The sequence below is a fragment of the Eretmochelys imbricata genome, chromosome 8, assembly GCF_965152235.1.
Source record: "Eretmochelys imbricata isolate rEreImb1 chromosome 8, rEreImb1.hap1, whole genome shotgun sequence".
NCBI classification, from domain to species: Eukaryota; Metazoa; Chordata; order Testudines; family Cheloniidae; genus Eretmochelys; species Eretmochelys imbricata.
Window position 1 is genome coordinate 30,806,969 of NC_135579.1, and position 22,857 is coordinate 30,829,825.

General features: G+C 40.0%; 1 protein-coding gene across 1 annotated transcript in view; it reads left to right on the forward strand.

Annotated features, from left to right (window-relative positions):
• DOCK2 (dedicator of cytokinesis 2) overlaps positions 1–22,857 on the forward strand; it is a 505,601-nt gene that overhangs the window by 176,287 nt on the left and 306,457 nt on the right. Inside the window, exon 26 of the mRNA XM_077824538.1 lies at positions 9,580–9,728. Within this exon, the coding sequence (XP_077680664.1) occupies positions 9,580–9,728 (149 nt within the window). The remainder of the gene's footprint in view (positions 1–9,579; positions 9,729–22,857) is intronic.

Here is a 22,857-nt window from a genome sequence, read left to right on the forward strand (position 1 = left end):
TGTCCCAAGGTGTGTGTTTAGTTCCAGTGAGGAGTGGGGAGACCCAATGGCTTCCATGCAGGCATTTCTGGTGATGCATTCCACTGTATGTGACCCAGGGTGCCTGAGGTAGCCCTCACTGAAAATGCCAAGGGCAGGGCAGGCTGCAAAAGGGAGAGCAGATACTCCCAAAGCTGTTGGTTAACACTGAAGTTACTCTCACCAGCCAGTCACAAACTCTGCTTCTGATCCCCCACATTGGTTATCAAGAAGCTGAAAAAAGAAATCACACAACTTCCTTTACTGCATTCCAGTTCTCTGGCTCCCAATCAGCGCATAGGTGCAGTACAGTGAAAAGTTATTTAAAAACTCTGCTCACTATACAAAGTGTTCTTTTGACACCAAAGGGTCAGCCACGTTACCAAGTCAATATCAGTTTGGAGCTTACCCAAAATACCACGCTGCCAGCCAATCCTTTAGTGCTAAAACTAAAGGCTTATTATAAAGAAAAAAGAACAGGAGGAGAGTTGTTAAATGGTAAAGCAGTCAGATACATACAAAGACTTCAAAGTCCATATATCAGATTCTTAGTAATATTGGTAAGCTTGCTGGCTTGAAAGTCCCTCTGGAACACGTTCACAGCTTGGATGCATCTTTCAGTCCCTTGTTCAGAGCTTTGTTTGTAGAAAAGTTACTCCAGAGATAAGCAAGAAACAAAATGGAGAATGATGCAGCTGCCCTTCATATTCCTTTTGCCATGTGGCTTGTACAGTAAAAGCTGTGTTATCCAGCCCTGTACCAACCGGAAAGCTCTATAAACTGGCATTTTCTAATCTCCCTAAAAAGTTAAGTTTATAGTTCCAGTTGGTGCGGAGCTGGCAGGCTCCCTACCTGGCTCTGCGTGGCTCCCCGGAAGCAGCGTCATGTCCCTGTTGCTCCTAGGTGGAGGAATGGCCATGAGGGGCTCGGAGTGTGGGAGGGGGTTGGGGCACAGGAGGAGGTGTGGGGCATGGGCTCTGGGAGGAGTTCGGGGGTGGGGGGGGGCTTGGGGTGCCGGATCCCGGGGTGGGGGGGGGCGGGCGCTCACCCCGGCAGTTACTAGGCAGAGGCATGGCAGATGGCTATGTGCACTGCACCTGCCCCGAGGGCTAGCTTGGCAGCTCCCATTGGCCAGGAACTGCGGTCAATGGGAGATGGAGGGGTGGCGTCTGTAAGCATAGGCTTCCTGCAGAGTCGGCTGCCGCACCTCCGCCTAGGAGCAGGAAGGAATACAATTGATGGTTTAAGTTGTAATGGCCACAGTTGTGAACATGTCTCCTTTTGTCAAGAAACATGGGTTGTCTCAGAAGTCTCTCACTGCCTGTCATAAATATAAAGGGAAGGGTAAACCCCTTTGAAATCCCTCCTGGCCAGGGGAAAGCTCCTCTCACCTGTAAAGGGTTAAGAAGCTAAAGGTAACCTCGCTGGCACCTGACCAAAATGACCAATGAGGAGACAAGATACTTTCAAAAGCTGGGAGGAGGGAGAGAAACAAAGGGTCTGTGTCTGTCTGTATGCTGGTCTTTGCCAGGGATAGACCAGGAATGGAGTCTTAGAACTTCTAGTAAGTAATCTAGCTAGGTATGTGTTAGATTATGATTTCTTTAAATGGCTGAGAAAAGAATTGTGCTGAATAGAATAACTATTTCTGTCTGTGTATCTTTTTTGTAACTTAAGGGGTTCTCTATGTTTTTGAATCTAATTACCCTGTAAGATATCTACCATCCTGATTTTACAGGGGGGATTTATTTATTTCTATTTACTTCTATTTTTTATTAAAAGTCTTCTTGTAAAAAACTGAATGCTTTTTCATTGTTCTCAGATCCAAGGGTTTGGGTCTGTGGTCACCTATGCAAATTGGTGAGGCTTTTTATCCAACATTTCCCAGGAAAGGGGGGTGTAAGTGTTGGGAGGATTGTTCATTGTTCTTAAGATCCAAGGGTCTGGGTCTGTAGTCACCTAGGCAAATTGGTGAGGCTTTTTACCAAACCTTGTCCAGGAAGTGGGGTGCAGGGTTTTGGGAAGTATTTTGGGGGGAAGGACGCGTCCAAACAGCTCTTCCCCAGTAACCAGTATTAGTTTGGTGGTGGTAGCGGCCAGTCCAAGGACAACGGGGGGGAATATTTTGTACCTTGGGGAAGTTTTTGACCTAAGCTGGTAAAGATAAGCTTAGGAGGTTTTTTCATGCAGGTCCCCACATCTGTACTCTAGAGTTCAGAGTGGGGGAGGAACCTTGACACTGCCAAAAGGATTTTATTTACTGATTTTATTTTCAAAGTTGTGCTTTAAATCTATATTCAGGTGACACCTATGTCCCGATTTGTGAGTGGGCATGAAGCCATCCTAACAGATGGGTATGAGTACAGGCCTGCCAAGGATTCAGGATTAGTGTTCCATGGAGGGACAAAGTGGCTTCAAATTTTTATCATCAGTTTGGTTCTATGTATAAAGCATTCTGAAGTGAAGCCTGAAGTGTGATTTCTGCTGAAGGAGGCCCAAATGCTAATGATGATGATATTTAAATAACTTTTAACATCCAAACTTCAGTTACTGGACATATCTGAAATCATTGGATAATTGTTAAAAATCTAAGTCATCTGGAGAAGGGATGAGGTGGAGGGAATAAATAAAAGAGAAGAAAATGATTTGCAGTGGCTGTGCTAGGTCATGTATTAGTGGAATGTAGAATTTCTGTTCTACTGGACCTCAGCTAGGAAGATGACATCAAGGAACTTCTCTTTAGGAAGCGAGTTACTTGCAGTCTGGTTAAATGTAAGGGAATATGCCTTTCCTGTGGTGGAGCTTTCTGAATAATTAGGTGTAAGCTGCTGCAGTGATATGATTTAAGTCTTGTGTATTTGAATACAATTTGGCCCAAGGCGGGGTTTAGAACAGTAGACTTCCAGCTATCTTTTTTTAAAGAGCCATGCTTGAAATATTGTTACTTTTTCATGGAGTTTAATTGAGGCTTGGAAAGAATATACATCTGTACTGCAAATATTCCACAGTCGTTGCATTGTATATCCAGCATAAAAGTAGTTCAGTGGTGCATGTTTTCTTTCCATCTGTAAATTTTCTTTGAGGGGTTGGGGGGATTGGTGAATGCGTTCTAGATAAATGAGTCTGAGTCAAAAAAAAAATTGAACTACCTATGCACTGTCTACAGTGAGAGGGTTATTTTTTTAAACTTCATTTATTCTGAAGTTGTCTGGCTTAACTTTTGGATCTGAGGAGTTTCTGCCTAGCTTGGCATTGTTTTTACTCACAACTGAATCCTTATGATGCTGATAACTGAAAATGTGGCAGAAATAGACAATCAGTTGCATATTTCGTTTTCATTAAGTCTGTTTGATCGGGATTTGTATAACAAATTATGTAACCTTAGTAGAGAATGGGAGGCATGACCTAGTGATTAAAGCACAGGGCTGGGCATTGGGAGGTTGGCAGTTTGCCACTGCCATAGACTTGCTGTGTGATCTTAACCAAAATTAATCAGCTTCTCTGCTTCAGTTACCTTATGAGTAAAATAGGAAATCATGCTTGTTTACATCAGAGCCTTGTTTCACTAATGTTTGTAAAACACCTGGAGTGGCTTTATAATAGGAAAGTAAAACAAAACCAAGTTGTAAGGGTTTATTTTTTTTACCACAAGGGGGTGAGGGGGGAAGTAATTAATAAGAGATAATGATCGGGATTTGCTCCTCTGTGATTGTGGGAGGGCAACAAAGTAACAGTTATCAACTTTCATATACATTGGGCACATGGATAAATAATTACTATATAATCTATATGAGTGTATCATGCTAACTAAAATCTCACTATTTGCATGCACAATTTAGGAGATACCTTGAAGGTTTTTAAGGTCAGGCTTGACAAAGCCCTGGCTGGGATGATTTAGTTGCGGACTGGTCCCGCTTTGATCAGGGGGTTGGACTAGATGACCTTCTGAGGTCCCTTCCAACCCTGTGATTCTATGATTCTATGAAGTCCTGAATTTTCTTTGACTCATAATTTAAAGTACACTTTAGCTCAATTATAAAATATCCTGAGCATAAAGCCTTTGTTTTGATGTCTCAATATAGTTTTGAGACAAGGTTCTGTAGGTATATAATTTTGGGGGATTTACTACTCAATTGCATCCTCTCTCTTGCAAGATACTAGAAGGAAATTTTAATAGTTGCTAAGTTTCAGGCACCTCTGGGGAGACTGTATTTGTTGAAGTGGTGAAGCTGAATTTAATTTTTTTGGGCCAATCAATGTAGATGTTTTTCCTGGAAGGTATGAAATTTGTTCCTGCGTGTAATGTTCAGGACTCATTTCCTGGAAGTTAAGGGAAGTTGAGATGGGTGAGGTAACTGAAGAAAAGAATTTGTAAACTTCTGTAATTGTATGGACTGAGCTGTCATAGCAGCTGCATAGCAATCACCATTGATTTTGTAACCGACAAAAGTGGTTTAACTCACTGATGTGATATTTTTGAAAGCTACGATCATATATTTTTCAGAACTAATGAATAACTGCCCGTTCAGTTCCTTATACAAGCAAACATCAATAAAAATGTTGACAAGTGTCTTGCATATGCAATTGGCTCAATATTTAAAAACAATGTGTGTAATCCCTGAAATATTTATGAATGCACGTTAGTTAAAAGTTAGCATTTTGAAGTGCTTAAATATGTAAACTTGAGTAGATTTACAATAAGCTTTAAAGAGTAGTTACTGGTGCATCTACTGCAAAAAGATAGGTAACATATAAGACTGACCTAAAAGGTGAGAACTGAGTTAAGGTACAGCTTGTTTGCTTGAAAGTGTATTTATGGTTACAAACGGTACTATGTAAAAATGGCACTTTCTTACCTGCTGCCAGCAATCATATTGTGTATACAGTGATGATTGCATCCTGAGTACAGTACTTTTTAGTCTCAGTCATTCATGTTTGCATATTGGCTCTGCAGTGCTATAAGCAGGTGATCTGGATTCTTCTCTAGCTGGTGCATTATAAAAGAAAAGCATTGCCATTACTTAGCTAGGGTTCTTTAGAAGGACTTGCAAGGGGGCAAATCTAAATAATTTCATGGTACCGATTGCTTGGTGGAGTAGCGATGGAGACCAGTGTCCTATTAGCCAGCAAATGGGCTTTTGCCTGTCCCTCTTTATAGGGGGTATGTGAGGGCTGCCAGATGCAGGGTGGGGCATTGGCTTCCACCTACCCATCCTTGGGGTTGGGATTTTGGTCTGGGTTACTGATGGTATCAGTGGGGGTTGTTTCTGGATTAGCAAATATATCTAACAGCGGTGATGTTTCCCAGTGTGGTCTGCACTTTGCTGATTGCCTGTCAGGGTCAGGTAGGAATTTTTCTCTGGATCGCTTTTCTTCCATGTTGTTGAGGCCTCTCACGGTCACTGAGTTCTGAAATAACCCATTTGGACTATCAGGTATAACTGTCTGGGTAACAGGTGGAAATCGCCTGTGTTCTATTCCCAAATAAACTTGCAACCAGTTCACTGAAGGTGAAATTCATACTTTTTTTTTTTTTTTGCAGAGGGCCAGCATAAGGGCTGTTAACTACCAAAGGGCTGAGCAATTAATGGTCAGTGCTTTGCATTCATATATTTCGATTTTCCCCACATATGCTGGGTTTAGGAAAGCTAAGAAAAAGCAAAACTTACCTAAAAGTATATCATACAGATATTGTTGTGAAGTGGTTGAGAATTCAAACTTCATAATGCTGGAGGAAGAGTACTGTTTTTTGAGAAACCCGGCCCAGAAGTTGTTCTGTATTATGGAGGTCCCGCTGCAAACATCTTTTGAAAAGGAAACTATTTCCCAGCAATTTAAAAAGGGAGACAAATATTTTTGTTTCGTTTGAAGTAGCTATACAGTATTCTTAATCACAATTTGGATTTGTCATTTGACTGAACTTTTCTTTAATGTTTTGTCTGTAACCAAGTGCATTAGTCAAAGGATTACAACTGGGTTTAAAGATGCTTCTGGCTATTGTTTACCTTGCCACACACGTTACCCTGCTTAGTTTTATGGTCAAAAAACCAAGCTAAAACACCACTTCCTGAAGCAATATTAATATATTATTGGGACTTTGCTATCTTGTTGAATTTAACATCTGTTGATCTCAAGGCACCTTACAAAGGGGCATGTGAGTGGTAAGAATCGGTATCACCAGTTTACAGATGGGGGAATGGAGGCAAAGGCGGTTAAGTGACTTACATAAGGTCCCATTGTGAGTTGGTGGCAGAGCCGGGAATAGAAGCTGGATCTTCTGTCTCCTAGTCCCATGACCTGTCCAAAGGCCCATGCTGTCTCTGCTTACAAGATTTGAAAGTTAAATTGTTTGTCAGGATTTTCCCCTATTAGGCAGACCATCTATACATTTTCTTAGACTTGTTATGAAATATTGAGGCTTCCCGGGGGGCACCATGGTTATGAGGCACCTTGCTATCACCCGCCCATAGCATGAGGATGTCTTGTCTGTGCCTGCTTGGGGGTCAGCTCCCCAACCCCATGTGCCATGAGCAACACAAGCACTCCGCTCTGGGCCTCGTTGGCCCTGCAGTCACTCTACAGGTTAGCGATAGGCACAGTCCAACCCTTGAGCCCTCTGAGCGTCGTCCTGGAGTGTCCTGCCCCTGTTCCACTGGACATGCTCAGATTTACAGACTCACTGCTCCCAAAGGAACACCACCCCCCAGCTTACCAGATAGCCACAGCACTTAAATAAGTTAAAAGTGAAAACAAGTAAAAACTTATTTAACACAGTGATACCAAGTAGATATGTTCATGTCTTACAGAGAAAAGCTCACCCAAAGTCCTGCCAGCATTTTACAGCCTGGCTTGGCTGTGTCTTCTGTTCCTGAGACAAGTCATGCTGTCAGCTTGCCTACTAGGTGAAAGATGCTGGGTATCTCTTGGTACTTTTAGAGGTATCAGGACAGTTCTTTATTCTTTTTCAAGAACAGGATGACTCCTGTTCTTTTACTTGTTTTCACTATCAACTTATTTTAAGTGCTGTTGTGATCTGGTAAGCTCATGTTCCTTTGAGAGCAGCGAGTCTGTAAATCTGAGAATGTGTATTCCCTCTCATTGATTTTGTAAGCTTTTAATCGGCATCTGGCTCTGTATGCAAATAGGCTTATGTTGTGAGAGACAAAATGCAGAATGCTCAGACAGGTTGATAAATGTCTATCTCCTCTTAGAAAGGAACTAGTTTGACATGTCACCTCTTTGAGAAGATAATTTCCAGTATAGGTACATAACTTGCTAAATATTATCCGTACATTTTGCATGAGTATGACCACCATTGGGTTACTGGCTCTTAATAAAGACTTTTCATACCACCTTTTGGTGAAGTTAATATGCTTTTATCTGACCCAGGGGATCCATGTCAAATCCTGTGTTTCCTCTGGGCCCTCTGCCAGTTGGCACCAAGAGGATTTTGCATCACAAACACATTGTTCAGTTTAATATAAAAAGTTATGTATGTTAATGACACACTCAGCTGAGTAGATGATGACTAAACTGTGTAAAACTGCTCTATTCAACTTGGATAGTAACAGCTACATGGCACGGATCTGTCTTTTTGTTTTGTTGGAGTACCATGTACTCTAACTGCACTATGATGCTGACCCAGCAAAACACTTAAGTAGGTGCTTAATTTTAAGCACATGACCAGTCCCCATTGACATCAGTGAGACTACTCATGCTTAATTCTCTTGCTGGATCAAGGTGCATAGTAAAAGTAATAATCCATGATGAAAATGTCAACTGATTTGATGTATGCAGTGTAGCTGTAGCCGTGTTGGTCCCTGGACATTAGAGAGGCCAGGTGGGTGAGGTAATACCTTTTAATGGACCGACTTCTGTTAGTGAGAGAGACAAGTTTTCAAGCCACACAGAGCTTGTCTCTCACCAACAGAAGTTGGTCCAATAAAAGATATTACCTTGCCCACCTGGTCTCACTGCTTTGACGTGTACTGTCTTTACTGAATATTAATTTTCAGCAATTTAAAGTATACGGGGGGTCATGAATATAATGAAGTTATATTGTTACATTGAAGTTACTTGGTGTTGAGTTAAAAAACCCCAGCGAAAAGCAAAGCTTTTAAAAATGAGGTTTTTTTTATGCACATTTGTGTGGAAAAAAAAAATAGAGGCTTCATGGTTTGTTTTGTTTGCTCATTCAAAAGTTCTCACTTTCTGGAGAAAATAAACTCATTTGCAAGTAGAAATTAGACCTATTCTGAGTGAAAAGTGAAAGCGTGATGAAGAGTTTTTGATGTGGGAAAAAAAAATCTGTGTTTACAAAAACAATTTTAAGGTACAAGGTGTCACCAGAAACAAATTGGTCAAAATTTCAGCTCAGTGCCTCACTGAAAAGTTTTCAACAGGTCTGCACATTTATTGTAATTCTTTTGTTCTAAGGTTTGTTGAAACCTCTAAAGCTACATTCAGCTTTGATCTCTTGCTGGATGGTTTTTATAGACATGAGAGGAAAGTGCAGTTAAAGTGACGTCTCCTCAGCCTCATTCACTGTTTTACTATATTCTGTTTGCTCACTTTAGACTCAACTTTGTAATGAAAATAATACTCAGCGTTCTTGATTAATAATTATTTGGTAGTATGTAACATCAAGTCTTTCGGAAATATCCTTGTTCTTTACCTGTAGCCACTCAGCTTTTCTTAAAGTTGTTTATTTCTAGTTCATGTAGTGCTTTCTCCCAAACTTTCCCAGAAACAGTACTCATAAATAAAATATCAATTTGTTTGAGCTGGAGATACAGCAGACTTTTCATTTCATTGGGGTTGTTCAGTTGAAAATGAGGACAGAAATTGGCTCAGCTCTTAATATCTGGAACTTCTGTTGCAGATAGGAGTCTTCTCGTTAGATCCATTCTTAAAAGTTTTTCCATGTCTGTTGAGTGGGTCTCTCTGAAGGGTTCACATTTACTTAACTTTTGCTATCAAATAATAAATGTTTCTTACCCGTATTTTACTTTCTGGACATGTGTGAATCCTTTCATGTCTCAAACAATTATGAGATAATTATGGTAGAAAAGCAGAACAATTATGGTAGAAAAGCAATCTTACTCCTGTCAAACAAACAAAAATGAAACACACCACAAAAACAAAAGCAACCCAACATCTCAACAGAAAATAAACCTAGCTTGATTTAATACAGCATTTCACTTTGTAAAGAAATATAGGAGTTCTTTGCAGTCTTTCATACATGGAGTCAACAAGTATTCACAGACCAGTGTCCCTGGCATTGAACAACACTCCAAACTTAGCTGAAGGCAGGTTAGCATTTTATCTAAACTGGTTTGTCATTTATGTGTGAAGTATATTGGTAAGCAGAGAAGGCATCAAAGACGTTGAGGAGTCCTTGGGGCATGAGAGAGAAATCAAGAATACTAAGGTGATGGAGACTTCTGCTATTAAATCTGAGAAAGGAAGAGCTTATTGTGCTTCACTGTTTCAAAGAGGATTTATTTCAAAATAACATTGACTTATTTTTTCCCTTTCATAAGAGAATATTTTATCTTTCAGAATGCAGGGACATTCTGCTTCCAGTGATTACAAAAGAACTGAAAGAACTACTAGAACAAAGGGAAGAGCAACAACTTCAGCTTCAAGAGAAGAAATACTGTGTAGAATTACTCAATAGCATCCTGGAGGTCCTCAGCTATCAAGACACAGTAAGTATTGATGAAGATGTAGATGGCTCAAGCCTACAGAGGCTGAGCTGATTAAGTTGTAAAATATTGATGCTGAAGAATCTCATTTAAATGCTAAATATAAGTTGATGGCAAGTTAAACTCATCAATATTTCAGGGGTAAAATTCTATAGCAGTGAGGGTATGAAAGGTGAGATACTAAAATCTAGGGCTTTTTTTCTTCTCAACTTCTGTTTAATATTCCTTGAGTAGTCAGATGTTGTAAATCAGTAAATCAATCTCCATTTATTCCAGCTGAGGCTTGGGCCTGTCTAAATTAATTTGTTGGAGTTAATTTTAGACTAAGGTGGTGAAGTATACTAGAATGTTACCTAAATATTTATTCTAAAGTTCATTTTACCCATTTATAAAACATCTTCCTCTTTTCTAAAATTATTTTTTAAAATATTTACTAAATATAGAAAAAGTGGTACTTACATTACATATATTGAACAAAGCTTTCAAAGAAAGGTTCAACTTCATTTACTGTCAGTCAGCTTCCTTGTATACTTGGGTGTTACTGGAGACGATGGTTCTGCTTGGTGTATAATGGGACGTTGCTTTGGCATAGGATCTATTTTTTGAAGTTGCTGCTTTTCTGTAATCATTGAACTCTTGTTCTCTAGCTGACTATTAACTCTGCAAAGTGTTGTTTTCTGATTCACTGTGTGAAGAATGTACAACAGCGAGTCCAGGTCAGAAAGTAAGTGGAGGACTGTACCTTACTTTAGCTGTACGTGTATTCCTTAATTAAGAGCACACTTTGATGGGCTCCTTTGTGTTCTGCAGTGGCTGGCTGGATATACAGAGAGGATTTGCTGTTGCTTTGGATGCTTCTTATGGAATGAGCACATAAGTACCTGAGTTGGGAGCGCTGGAGCCTCCCTCAGGCATAGATGCTTTATCTTGAAGAGATGTGATTTCTGTTAGATTAATCTCTGTAAGGCTACATCTTACACTACATACCACTGGCAGCGGTGTGTGGGATATGCGTAGCTACACATTGCAGTAGAAAGCGGGCTGTATCCACGCTGTGGTGGGTAACTACATGTGTCTGTGAAAGGTTCTGGCAGAGGGGATGCAGCAGGGAAAGGCTTCAGCAGCTCCCAGATGCCTACCCCCTGTCAGAGCCTTCCCCCACTTTCGGAGCCTTGCTCCCTGGTGGGGAAGGGCTTTAGCAGCGTAAAGCTGCTGGAGTCTTTCCGAGATGCCACAGCCTTTCCCTGTATCAGGGAAGGGTTCCAGCAGTGGGAAGGCAGCCAGATGCTCCTCTGCTAAAGGTACCAGTGTGGACGTGGTGCCTTGGGCGAGTAGAGAACTGTGTAGGATAGTTCCCAAGTTCTTACCTACAGCTTTCAGCCATGCTTTAGCTCTACTTATCTAAGCTGTGCCTGGCTCTCCACACTGATATTTATACCCAGGCTAGGGGGCCTTCGTGAGGATGTACGCTACATGTCACTGAAAGAAGCGTGCACTGTAGACATGCCCTCAATGGTACAGGGATGTTTCCTGGGGGCATTCAGGGTCATTAGGTACCTTGCTATCACCTTTCCATAGTGTGAGGAAGCCTTGTCTGTGCCTACGGTGGGTCAGTTCACCAACTCCACCAGCCTCTGGCAACACAAGCACTACCTTCTAGGCTTACACAGGCCCTGCACGTTCCCTTTACAGGTTAACGATATATGCACACGCCCACTCGTAAGTTCTCCAAGAGTCCCCCTGGAGTGCCCAGCCCCCTATTCACTGGACACTTCCAGAATTCCCAGATCCTCTGCTTCCAGAGGAACCATACACCCAGCTCACCAGTTACACATTAGATCACAATTACACAGCACTTTGTTACGTTTACAGTAACAAGAAGTTTATTTAACAAAGAACATAGATTTGAAAAGAAGCAAGTAGAATGAATGGAATCAAAAGGTTACATATAAAATAAAATCATAAAACACTGTCTAGAGGGTGAGCGTAACTAACATGATATTCCCCCGTCGCATAAAGCTCTCTCAAAGTTTCTCTCCCAGCGTCTAAGAGCCAGACTGATGTGATGCTCTGTTCATAAGACAAGACAGCTGCCAGCTTTTCCCCTTGGTGAAGGATAACTGGGTGCAAATTTGCACCCCCACATATAGTGCCAACGATCCATTGTCTTCCATTTGTAAAATGGGTTAATCTCCAGCTGCTTCCCCACCCCACCCACAGCCTCCCATGGAGACTTGATTTGCATTTTGCTTAGGCTGTAAGTAGGTGTTCATTGCGAAGTATACACTACTTTATCTACCTGTCTCTGTACGTTAGCATGTCTTGCCTGAAAGAAACTTGTTCATCACCTTCTGATGACCAGCCCCAAGTCACAAACCTTGAGAACATAATTGTCTGTATATATTCACAACTCCATACATGTTGTCTGTACAAACGTTTCATAATGATTATGAGGACCAGCATGACACATGCTTACAGATGAGACCTAACATGATATTCTTTAGTGGACTTGTATTGTACATATCAAACCCAGGGCATCCCTGTAACCCTTATGAACTCCTGTACTCTCTGCCAGTTGGCACCGAGAGATCCCTGGGTCTCAGACTCTGGGGATAAAGACAAATTTATTTTACTCTGATTTTACCTTATCTCATTTAAGTGGGGCCATATCCCAATGACACAGTCACCACTGTACATTGGTTGTATAGTTCTGTAGTTCTCAAAGTATGATAGGCACTTTAGGCCTATTTGTAAGGGTGAAAAGTTTCAGGTATTTTCAGGGGTTTCTTATTCTCTCATTCTCGTTTATTTCATGGAGGAGCTAAATGATAGTTAATTGGGCTTGTGGAAAAACATGAAATGTAAAGAGGGAGTTATCAAAGGAGATGGTGAAACTTAATCTACCAAAGTTTCTCCAAAGCAGGGGATTACAGGTTTATGAAACTCTATGGTGAGCAGAACACGAGAATGAAAAAGGATGGGTACGTGTTCTGCACAAACTTATTACATACCTCAAGTAATATATTTTAAATAGGTTCATTTTTTTTCAAATTAAATCACTCCATTTCAGTTCTAGGATGCTGCCATGTTAAAGGTGAAAAGTATTACTTTCATAATTTCTAACATTTACTAATATACCCGTTGTCAAAGAGTTTAGGAATGAGAAGTCTAGGGTCACTGGTTAATCCTTTTGAAGTATATGTAGATAATGAAAAAGCAATTTTCCTCTCTAAGCCTTTTATTTCCTTTTGAAGTAGAGAGGTGTTGAAGTATTAACAAAGAAAGGTGAAGCTTTAGAACATCTGACTTGTTAACATTTCATTCTGATTCTGATAATAGAGCTAAAATTTTAAAATGGTTTTCAGATTCCTTTCTTGAAACAGAGTTCATTTCAGTATACTTTGCCAGAAGCTGGGAATGGGCGACAGGATGGATCACTTGATGATTACCTGTTCTGTTCATTCCCTCTGGGACATCTGGCATTGGCCACTGTCAGAAGACAGGATATTGCGCTAGATGGACCTTTGGTCTGACCCAGTGTGGCTATTCTTATATTGTTATGTTCACGTGCTGAGTAAAAAGTGGCTTTGAAAATTTGCATCTTGAAAAGATCTTGTTTTTGATGTGAAATGAATGTTTTTAACTTCATGAAAATGCAAAATTTGAAAACACTCAAATTTAAACTGATATCTCTGCAGCTGTCCCTAAAACTCAGCAGGTAGATAAACTGCAAAACTGATTAAACAAACATGTTCTTGTTTCAGTGGAATGTAATATTTTATTCTCTTCGGTTTTCCATGTTTACTGAAACTCTGGCAACTGCGGGCTCAGCAATTTTGAAAACCCTTGAAAACTGCTTATTTTAGATTTTACTTCAGAATACTTCAGTTCTAAAACCATTTGAATACTAGTGTGCTGCTGAAAGTTTAAAGAGCAGCTAGACTTTTAAATCTTGCCTTATAGAAAATTGATGATAATGGCAAATTGGTGGCTACTCTTGGCCAGTTTTAACAAGTAAAATATCCTAGGATTGATCACCTTGCATAAGTAGTACCTTGTACAATGTGCACAGTGTTCTGCTCCTTAGATGGGTGGATTTGACCTGTTCAGATCCTGGCCTTGTCTACACTGGCAATGGTGCTTAGGGTATGTATATCTACAGTGAAATGCAGGTTGTGTCCACACTGAAATATGTAGCTAAGTATGGTAATGAAAGGCTCTGGCAGGGGGAAGTAGTGAGGAAAGTCTCCAGCAGAAGGATGCTGCCATAACATTTCACTGCTGTCTCCTCCCTGCCAGGGCCTTTTCCTGCTTCGGGGGCCTTTCCCTGTGGCAAGGAAAGACAGGGGCAGTGGGATGCTCTACTGCTAAAAATAGTGTAGACGGGGAAGCATTGTTTGGGCGAGTATAGAGCGTCATGTAGGGTACATGATGTTATGGTTCTGGCATGTCTTTACTCACCTAAACTGTGCCTGACTGTCTGCACAGCTATTCACACCTGTGCTAGAAGGTGTACAGTGTATGTACTCTACACACCACTGTAAGTGTGTTAGAGAACCCCGAGACACAAGTGGGAGCAAAGGTTTTTGAAGGCTGGTTCTGTTCATTGGTTCTTGACTTCTCTGGCTCTTGAGAAGCCTCCCAGTTAGCTGTTGCCTTTTAATTTTTCTTGGGAGATAAGTGGGATGCCTTTAGCAATAAGATTATGTTGATCCAGTTCTCGTTTTGACTGTGAATCCCTGCAGAGTTGAGGTTAGGACCATATAATTTGGAGCAGATATACCCCAAGCTCTACCTTCTGCAGACATGTGGAATGTTGTTTCCCACTGTATAGCCACTGAGTGTCTTCTCCGTGAATTATTCTGCAATGCTGAGAGGTGGGTGGGTTAAATACACTGTGTAATCCTGGGATAATCTTTAAAGAAAAATGAAATGAATGCCTGTACTCAGCAAAAAAAGTCTCTACTCACCCATTTTTTAGTCATTGAAATATGACCTTGAAATAGAAACACCCTTTATAAAGATCAACAATCGATATGTCCTGGAGGCAAACTTAGATATTTGAGAATTTGAGTAGCTATTCCATTTCAGACTTCTGATAGGAACAAAGATTAGGTAACAGCGATGTTCTGTTTCTCAAAATTGAAAAGTGAAAACATTGATTCTGTATTTTTGAAAATATTAATGATAGTTTTAGCAATAGGTTTTAAAACTTATTTTAATCTTTAGATACTATTCTAAGGGGTTTTTGCTATTTAAGCACTGTCAGTGTGCTTCGACCAAAACAAATTAGATGTCCAATGACATAACAGTCCAGACAAAAGAGAAGATGTGTCTGCACAGTGTAGGAGACAATACACTCAGTGCTCACGACAATACACTCAGTGTATATTTTAATAGTAGATTTGTGATAGAAAATATTTTTTCTTTTCAAACATGGTTAAAATAATAAAGTATGATTTTAATATTACTTAACTGTAATTTATCACCTCTGAGAACTGGCTTAGCCTTCAGATGAGATCATGCCAGTGGGAGACATTTAATTCTCTAAAAATGGAAACAAAAACCACCAAAAGTGCCATTCTTTACATGGATGAGCAGGATCCATGTAATAATTATCCAAAATAAAATATTATTGAGGAAATACCTGAAAGCGAGCAAAGGGAGGACAGCCTTTCTTTTAAACACTGCACACAAGATTTACAGATCAGGAATATCTATTTTTTTAAAAATATGCTTGATATCAATAAAAATTTCAAATTTACCTTACAAAGGATCAGATCCTGAAGCCATTGCTCCTCTCTCTCTTTTTACTCAAACAAGTAGTCCCGTTGATTTAGATGGGACAGTGTCAGTTTCAGGGATGCAATACAGACCAGTGAGGGGTTGTCACCTCCTACCCTGCTACTTTGGGTGCCTCACAATGCTTTGCTTTTGTGGCTCCGAAGCTGGGCTGCTCATAAACAGCCTACCAGCAGGCAGGTCACACCCTGAGTGTCTGTGTATAGCTACAGCCCTGGTCCAGCAACCCTGACCCTAGCAGCCTGTCAGCAACACAACAGCCACATTCTGGCTTCCAGCAGCCTTGGTTACTACATACTCCCAGCCCTGGATTTTCCCAAAAATGTGTTCTGCACTGTCCAGCCCTCTCTGGAGCAGTTTGGATATTAGACGTCCAATCCCCCTGTAAGGGGTCAATATTCAACAGTTGCCTACTTCAGCTGGAGTTACCAAACAATTCAGTTTAAACACAGCACTGGATTAGTTTGGATTTTAAAAAAATCAAACAAGCTTATTTAACTACAAAGAGACATTATGTGAGTACAAGTATAAGGTATTAAAGTCAGAAATAAATAAAGATGAAAACACGATCTAGTCGCTAAAATTTAACAACCCCGGCTTGATTCAAGATAAAGTCCTTACAACATGTTTCCAGCAGCATTGCTAATCAATTTTTCTTGTCAGGATCCCTCCCAAAAGTCAAAAGGCTGGTTCCTTTGTCATCTTAGTTGAGAAAGAGAGAGTGGAAGATAGGGAAAGATAACCTGGGGTATTTTTGCCGCTCATTTTTATGGTCCAGTCACCTTTTAAAATGCCTTTTCCTGAGCGTCCTAGATAAAGTTCCTTCCGTCTATGACGATGGAGACATGGAGTCTTGTGGTGATAGAGGTTCCATGTTGTTGTTTGCTAAAATGCAGATCAATCTGTTCTTACACCCACTTCCTTGCCGAAGAATGGCTCCTTGACCAGTAATTGCCAGTCAACTGTGACACCTGGCTAGAGGCATCAGCTTGTCCTTTGCGTTTAGGAAATGAGTTTACTCCTCTTGCTGTCCCAAGGACCCTGTTTACTACTTGAGGTAAACCCACATATCTTTGTTTAGCTTAGTCAGGGCTACATGAGTTTGAATGTATGCTAACCTCGCCATACAGGGGAAATTAATAGCTTTACATATAATGTTGCTGCATATGTTTCACCATGATGCTATTGACCAGTGAGGAGTTAGTTTTCAAATGATTTCCCACAAGGCATATTGTGTTCAAAGAATATTACAATAGTATGTAGGGTGTGTGTATATATGGGTGCGTTCTGTTACGGACAGTTGACGTGGGGAAGATCAATCACATAAGTAAGAAAATTTTCATTTTAATCCAAAAGCCATTTTTGTCAAAAGTTTAGATGGGAAAAAATTGACCAGCTCTAAAACTAGGCATGAATTTGGCTTGATCATTGAAGTGTGAGGTTCTGCCAGAATCAAAACACTGCCACTGCTGTCCATCTAAACTTTCACATAGTAATAGGTGAGGTATCCTGTCCTGTTAGTTTGGTGCTTTGATGTCTGGGGCCCAATTTAAGGTGGTTAGGTATGAATTTCCTTTCTTAGATGTTTGTTTTTACATAGCTACAGTGTCCTATTGTTCTTTTAAATTAATGGATGCTTATGTATGACCTGAACATCTATACTCCTATTTTTAGTCCCACAACATGAGCCCAAATCAGTTGATCCAGGCTCTGAGACTTAGTGCCATGGATCTTTTTTTTTCGCTGTGTTAAATGTACCCCAAGTGACACAAGAGCAGCAGTTCCGTTTACTTGGAAAATGGTTTTCAATTGAACTTCTGCTCTTAAGTCACTTAGGCATTGCTGAATCAGTAACACAGTCACTTAGGCTGAGAACAGCCACTGTTCCACTGAGAACAGCTCCATTCATTAAGAAAATTTTGCAGCTGGCTTCAGTTTCTCTGTTTAAAAATTGATCCACTAAAATAGGATTACGCCTAAAAATCTAAACTTTATTTGAATTGCGTGGATATTTAGAGAATGAAAAATAATTCCCTTGACATCTAAAGTGAAGTTGTTTCAGATACTTAAAGAGTAAACAAGGTATTGATATTATAATCTGGTCGCATGTTTCAGCTGCTCTTCCTTTATTACAGCCTCTGCAGCATATGGCTCATAGAGATGCTTTTCCTTACTCTGTTTGACAATACTTTTCATATAACGCCAAATTCAAGTTACATTTTGCCTATGAAAGACGCATTGAATCTGAAAGATGAAATAAATTGATTGTATTCCCTGACTGCCCTTAAAGGAGCAAGCTTTGTTGTTTTCCTCGGCTGTCTTGAAAAGTTGTTGTCTTTTTCCTGCTCAACTGCTTGCAATTGTATATAATTTATAACATTTAATTTGTTCAGTCACTAGGGGTTTTATAACTGGGCTTCATTTTGTTTTCTTTCTTTCTTTCCTCCTTTCTTCATACATTTATTCCATTTAAACACACACACACACACACTCTCAAAACTGGACTTTGCAGACTTTTAAAAAAAAAAGCCAGTGTTGATTGTACTAACAGAGTTATAATTCCCTCCCAGCACACACACACCGATACATATGTATAATCTCTTTCACACACTCACATGCAGGTTATCTCATGATCATTTCCCCCATTGTGCTATTTTAGCAAATCCATGCACACACTTAAGTAAAAGTGTGTGTGTGTGTGTGTGTGTATGCATTCTTGCTATGGGGTGGGAAGGGTAAGTACCCTAGAAATATACACTAGCCTTGAAAAATTCTAGGTACTCAGATGGAGTATGATTTTCACTATTACTTGGGTGTGTCAGGGGCACTAGTATCTGTAGCATATCTGCAAATATATGTCCTATATGCTGGCATCTCAGCGACACCATGGGGGGAGGGGGAGAACTCTAGCAAAGAATGTAGATATAGGAAGGAGTCACAGAAGAGGTTAATACCTAAAATGCTCCTTATCAGTCTATTGTGAAGTCTCTACTCTAAGAAAACTAACAGCAGTTTTGATGGGGGCCTGAGGAAAGAGTGCAGATGCAGGCCCAAAATAAACTGAACTTATAAAAAAAATAAAGGAAGAATTGCATGTTCACTTGTCCTGTGTCATTTAACTTTGGGACGTTGAGTTGAAACAGAATTCAGGAAGGCTAGTCTTCCTCTTAGGATCCAATGACCAAACAAGAAGTGGCAAATGAAGACATCTGTTCTGGTGGTTGAACAATTTTTTTTCAATGAAAAATTAAATTGAAAAATGAGTTTTCCAAAACAATTCTTATGGGAAAAAATCATTGTCAAATTAGTAATTTTTCAGAGAAATTTCAAATGCAATTGTTAAGAGGAAAAACATGAAATAATTCAAAATTTTAGGAATTTTCTTTCCAAATAATGGGGAAAACACATTTTCTCTCACTTTAACTCTTCCTCCCACCTTTTCCCCGTGGAAAAAAAGGAAGGGGGAAAAGTGAGAAAAAAACCCAAAACATGAAAAGCAAAATTTTCATTTAAGAGTTGAAAAAAAAAAAAGTGTTTTAACAAAATGAAAACTGGTAATTTTTTTTTACACTTTAAATGGGGAAGAAAAGATTCAGTCTAGTCTTTAACCTGGAAACCATTTGAGGTCACTTAAGATTAGTCACTTCATACTATAAATTGTAAAGCCTGAAAGTAATGGGTGTTGCGCACTTCCCTAAAATAACTAGCCATGAGTAATACTATCACGTTTTCCCATATTTCATTTTTAGAGATGTCCATGTTTATTTGGACTGTGCTGGGAGGGTAAATGTATTTCTTGGGAAAGACTGGATCAATGGCACATCTGCCTTGAGGGGGGTGGGAGGGACTTCGAAGATCACTTCAGGTTAACTTTTTTTTTAAAAAAAAAATCTCTCCTTTGGTTCAGTTTATCATGCGTAAAACACATCTGGCATTCAGGCTACAAATCCTCACCTCTCTCTAATTCTGTCTTCCCCATTCAGCCGTGATAGACCTGCTTCCCCTAGACCCCAGTGAACAATTGCTGTACTCCAGCAGCAATTTCAAAGCTCCTACCCTGGGAGCAATGTCCTCTTATCTTCATGATAGAAGTGGGCATATAATAAAATCGGATGCACTATTGTACATAAGTAATTGTATGTATCTGTACTGTATTGCATCTGGGAGACCTATATCCTATATTTAGCTTTTCCCCCCAATTCAGGTGAACTGTGGCAGCTTACAGTCAGCTCAGCTTCCCCCTTTACACAGATTACTAAAAAATAATTTAAATGATAAAATGTAGGTCCAGAAAGACTTAATAGATGAAATCCCTCAACTTCTAGGTGCAGGGTTTAATCCCCAGAAAAAGGATGTCCCATATAATATAAAATATTAATCTTCTACTACCCTAGAATTTAGATAAAAGGCAAATAAATTCAAATTTAAGCCATTAAGTCTAAATTTAAATAAAATATTGACTTACATTAAATAAAAAATTTTAAAAAGCTGAAACTTGAAAAAAAAATCAATTCAACCCATTCAGTTTAGAAATTGAAAATAGTTGAGTGTTCTATTCCATCCTCCTGGCAGTCAGAATTGTTGCCTTTTGCATGCTGTTCTTATGCTCTGTTCAGTCTAGTTTTAAATGTCTCAAACAATGGCCCTTTCTACAACATGGAAACAACGATAACCTAATTAACATAGATATATAGGTAGGTGTGTGTTAATTTTCTGTTAAGAGTAAAGTGTCTAATTAGATATTTCCTATGAGGCATTTGGGAAGGACGTATCCGCAGATAGATCTAACTCCGCACACACTTAGTGGCTATGGAAAAAGGCTCTTTGGAAGACTCTGAAGGAATTCAGTAGCAACATTAGCATATGACGTGCCCTCTGGAAACTTCATATGTGCCAGCCTAACTGGGAAGTCTGCCAAACAACCAGATGCTAGTGTTGGAAAGATACCTACCCCAGCATGGAATCTGGCACTTTAATTGCTCATCATAGAGACTGGATGAGTGTTGCAATGTGTTTAGGTAAGTGACATTAAGTACAAAGATATTGTTTGTAATTTAATAAAATGTGAATATATTAAATAGTTTTAACTTCTTTAAGCCCTAAGTGGGTTATGATATTGTTTTAGTGTTGGTTTGTTGTTTTATTACTAAACATCACATTTGAGATAAAAAGAAAAGGAGTACTTGTGGCACCTTAGAGACTAACCAATTTATTTGCATAACACCATCCTGGCCACTATGGATGTAGAAGCCCTCTACACCAACATTCCACACAAAGATGGACTACAAGCTGTCAAGAACACTATCCCCGATAATGTCACGGCTAACCTGGTGGCTGAACTTTGTGACTTTGTCCTTACCCATAACTATTTTACATTTGGGGACAATGTATACCTTCAAATCAGCAGCACTGCTATGCGTACCCGCATGGCCCCACAGTATGCCAACGTTTTTATGGCTGATTTAGAACAACGCTTCCTCAGCTCTCGTCCCCTAACACCCCTACTCTACTTGCGCTATATTGATGACATTTTCATCATCTGGACCCATGGAAAAGAAGCTCTTGAGGAATTCCACCATGATTTCAACAATTTCCATCCCACCATCAATCTCAGCCTGGTCCAGTCCACACAAAAGATCCACTTCCTGGACACTACAGTGCTAATAAACGATGGTCACATAAACACCACCCTGTACCGGAAACTCACTGATCGCTATTCCTACCTACATGCCTCCAGCTTTCACCCTGACCACACCACACGATCCATTGTCTACAGCCATGCTCTACGATACAACCGCATTCGCTCCAACCCCTCAAACAGAGACAAACACCTACAAGATCTTTATCAAGCATTCTTACAACTACAGTACCCACTTTGCGGAAGTGAAGAAACAGATTGATAGAGCAGAAGAGTTCCCAGAAGTCACCTACTACAGGACAGGCCTAACAAAGAAAATAACAGAACGCCACTAGCCATCTCCTTCAGCCCCTAACTAAAACCCCTCCAACGCATTATCAAGGATCTACAACCTATCCTGAAGGATGACCCAACACAAATCTTGGGAGACAGGCCAGTCCTTGCCTACAGACAGCCCCCCAACCTGAAGCAAATACTCACCAGCAACCACATACCACACAAGAGAACCACTAACCCAGAAACCTATCCTTGCAACAAAGCCCGTTGCCAACTGTGCCTACATCTATTCAGGGGACACCATCACAGAGCCTAATCACATCAGCCACACTATCAGAGGCTCATTCACCTGCACATCTACCAATGTGATATATGCCATCATGTGCCAGCAATGCCCCTCTGCCATGTACATTGGTCAAACTGGACAGTCTCTACGTAAAAGAATAAATGGACACAAATCAGATGTCAAGAATTATAACATTCATAAACCAGTCGGAGAACACTTCAGTCTCTCTGGTCATGCGATTACAGACGTGAAAGTTGCGATATTACAACAGAAAAACTTCAAATCCAGACTCCAGTGAGAGACTGCTGAATTGGAATTAATTTGCAAATTGGATACAATTAATTTAGGCTTGAATAGAGACTGGGAGTGGCTAAGTCATTATGCAAGGTAACCAATTTCCCCTTGTTTTTTCCTACCCCCCCCCCCCGACGTTATTGTTAAACCCTAGATTTGTGCTGGAAATGTCCCACCTTGATTATCATACACATTGTAAGGAGAGTGATCACTTTAGATAAGCTATTACCAACAGGAGAATGGGTTTGTTCGGGGGAGAAAACCTGGATTTGTGCTGGAAATGGCCCACCTTGATTATCATACACATTGTAAGGAGAGTGATCACTTTACATAAGCTACTACCAGCAGGAGAGTGGGGTGGGCGGAGAGAAAACCTTTTGTAGTGATAAACACCCATTTTTTCATGATTTGTGTGTATAAAAACAAACATCTTCTGTATTTTCCACAGTATGCATCCGATGAAGTGAGCTGTAGCTCACGAAAGCTTATGCTCAAATAAATTGGTTAGTCTCTAAGGTGCCACAAGTACTCCTTTTCTTTTTGCGAATACAGACTAACACGGCTGTTACTCTGAAACCTGACATTTGAGATAAGTAATTTAAAGAAAAATAGCAAAGTGCAACAAAGGAAAAATGTAAGGATCGAAGGAAAGGAATGTGCATGAACGTACATCATCCATGAGGCAGCAGCTATAGAATGTTTTAGCAAGATGAGAACTGTTTGGTTACATTGTTAACCTCTAATAATATGTACATAAATACACAAAAACACAATCATTAACTACTAATATGTCTCTAAATTTTGAATGTGGGTCAATTAGCCTGAAAGTTCTTAAC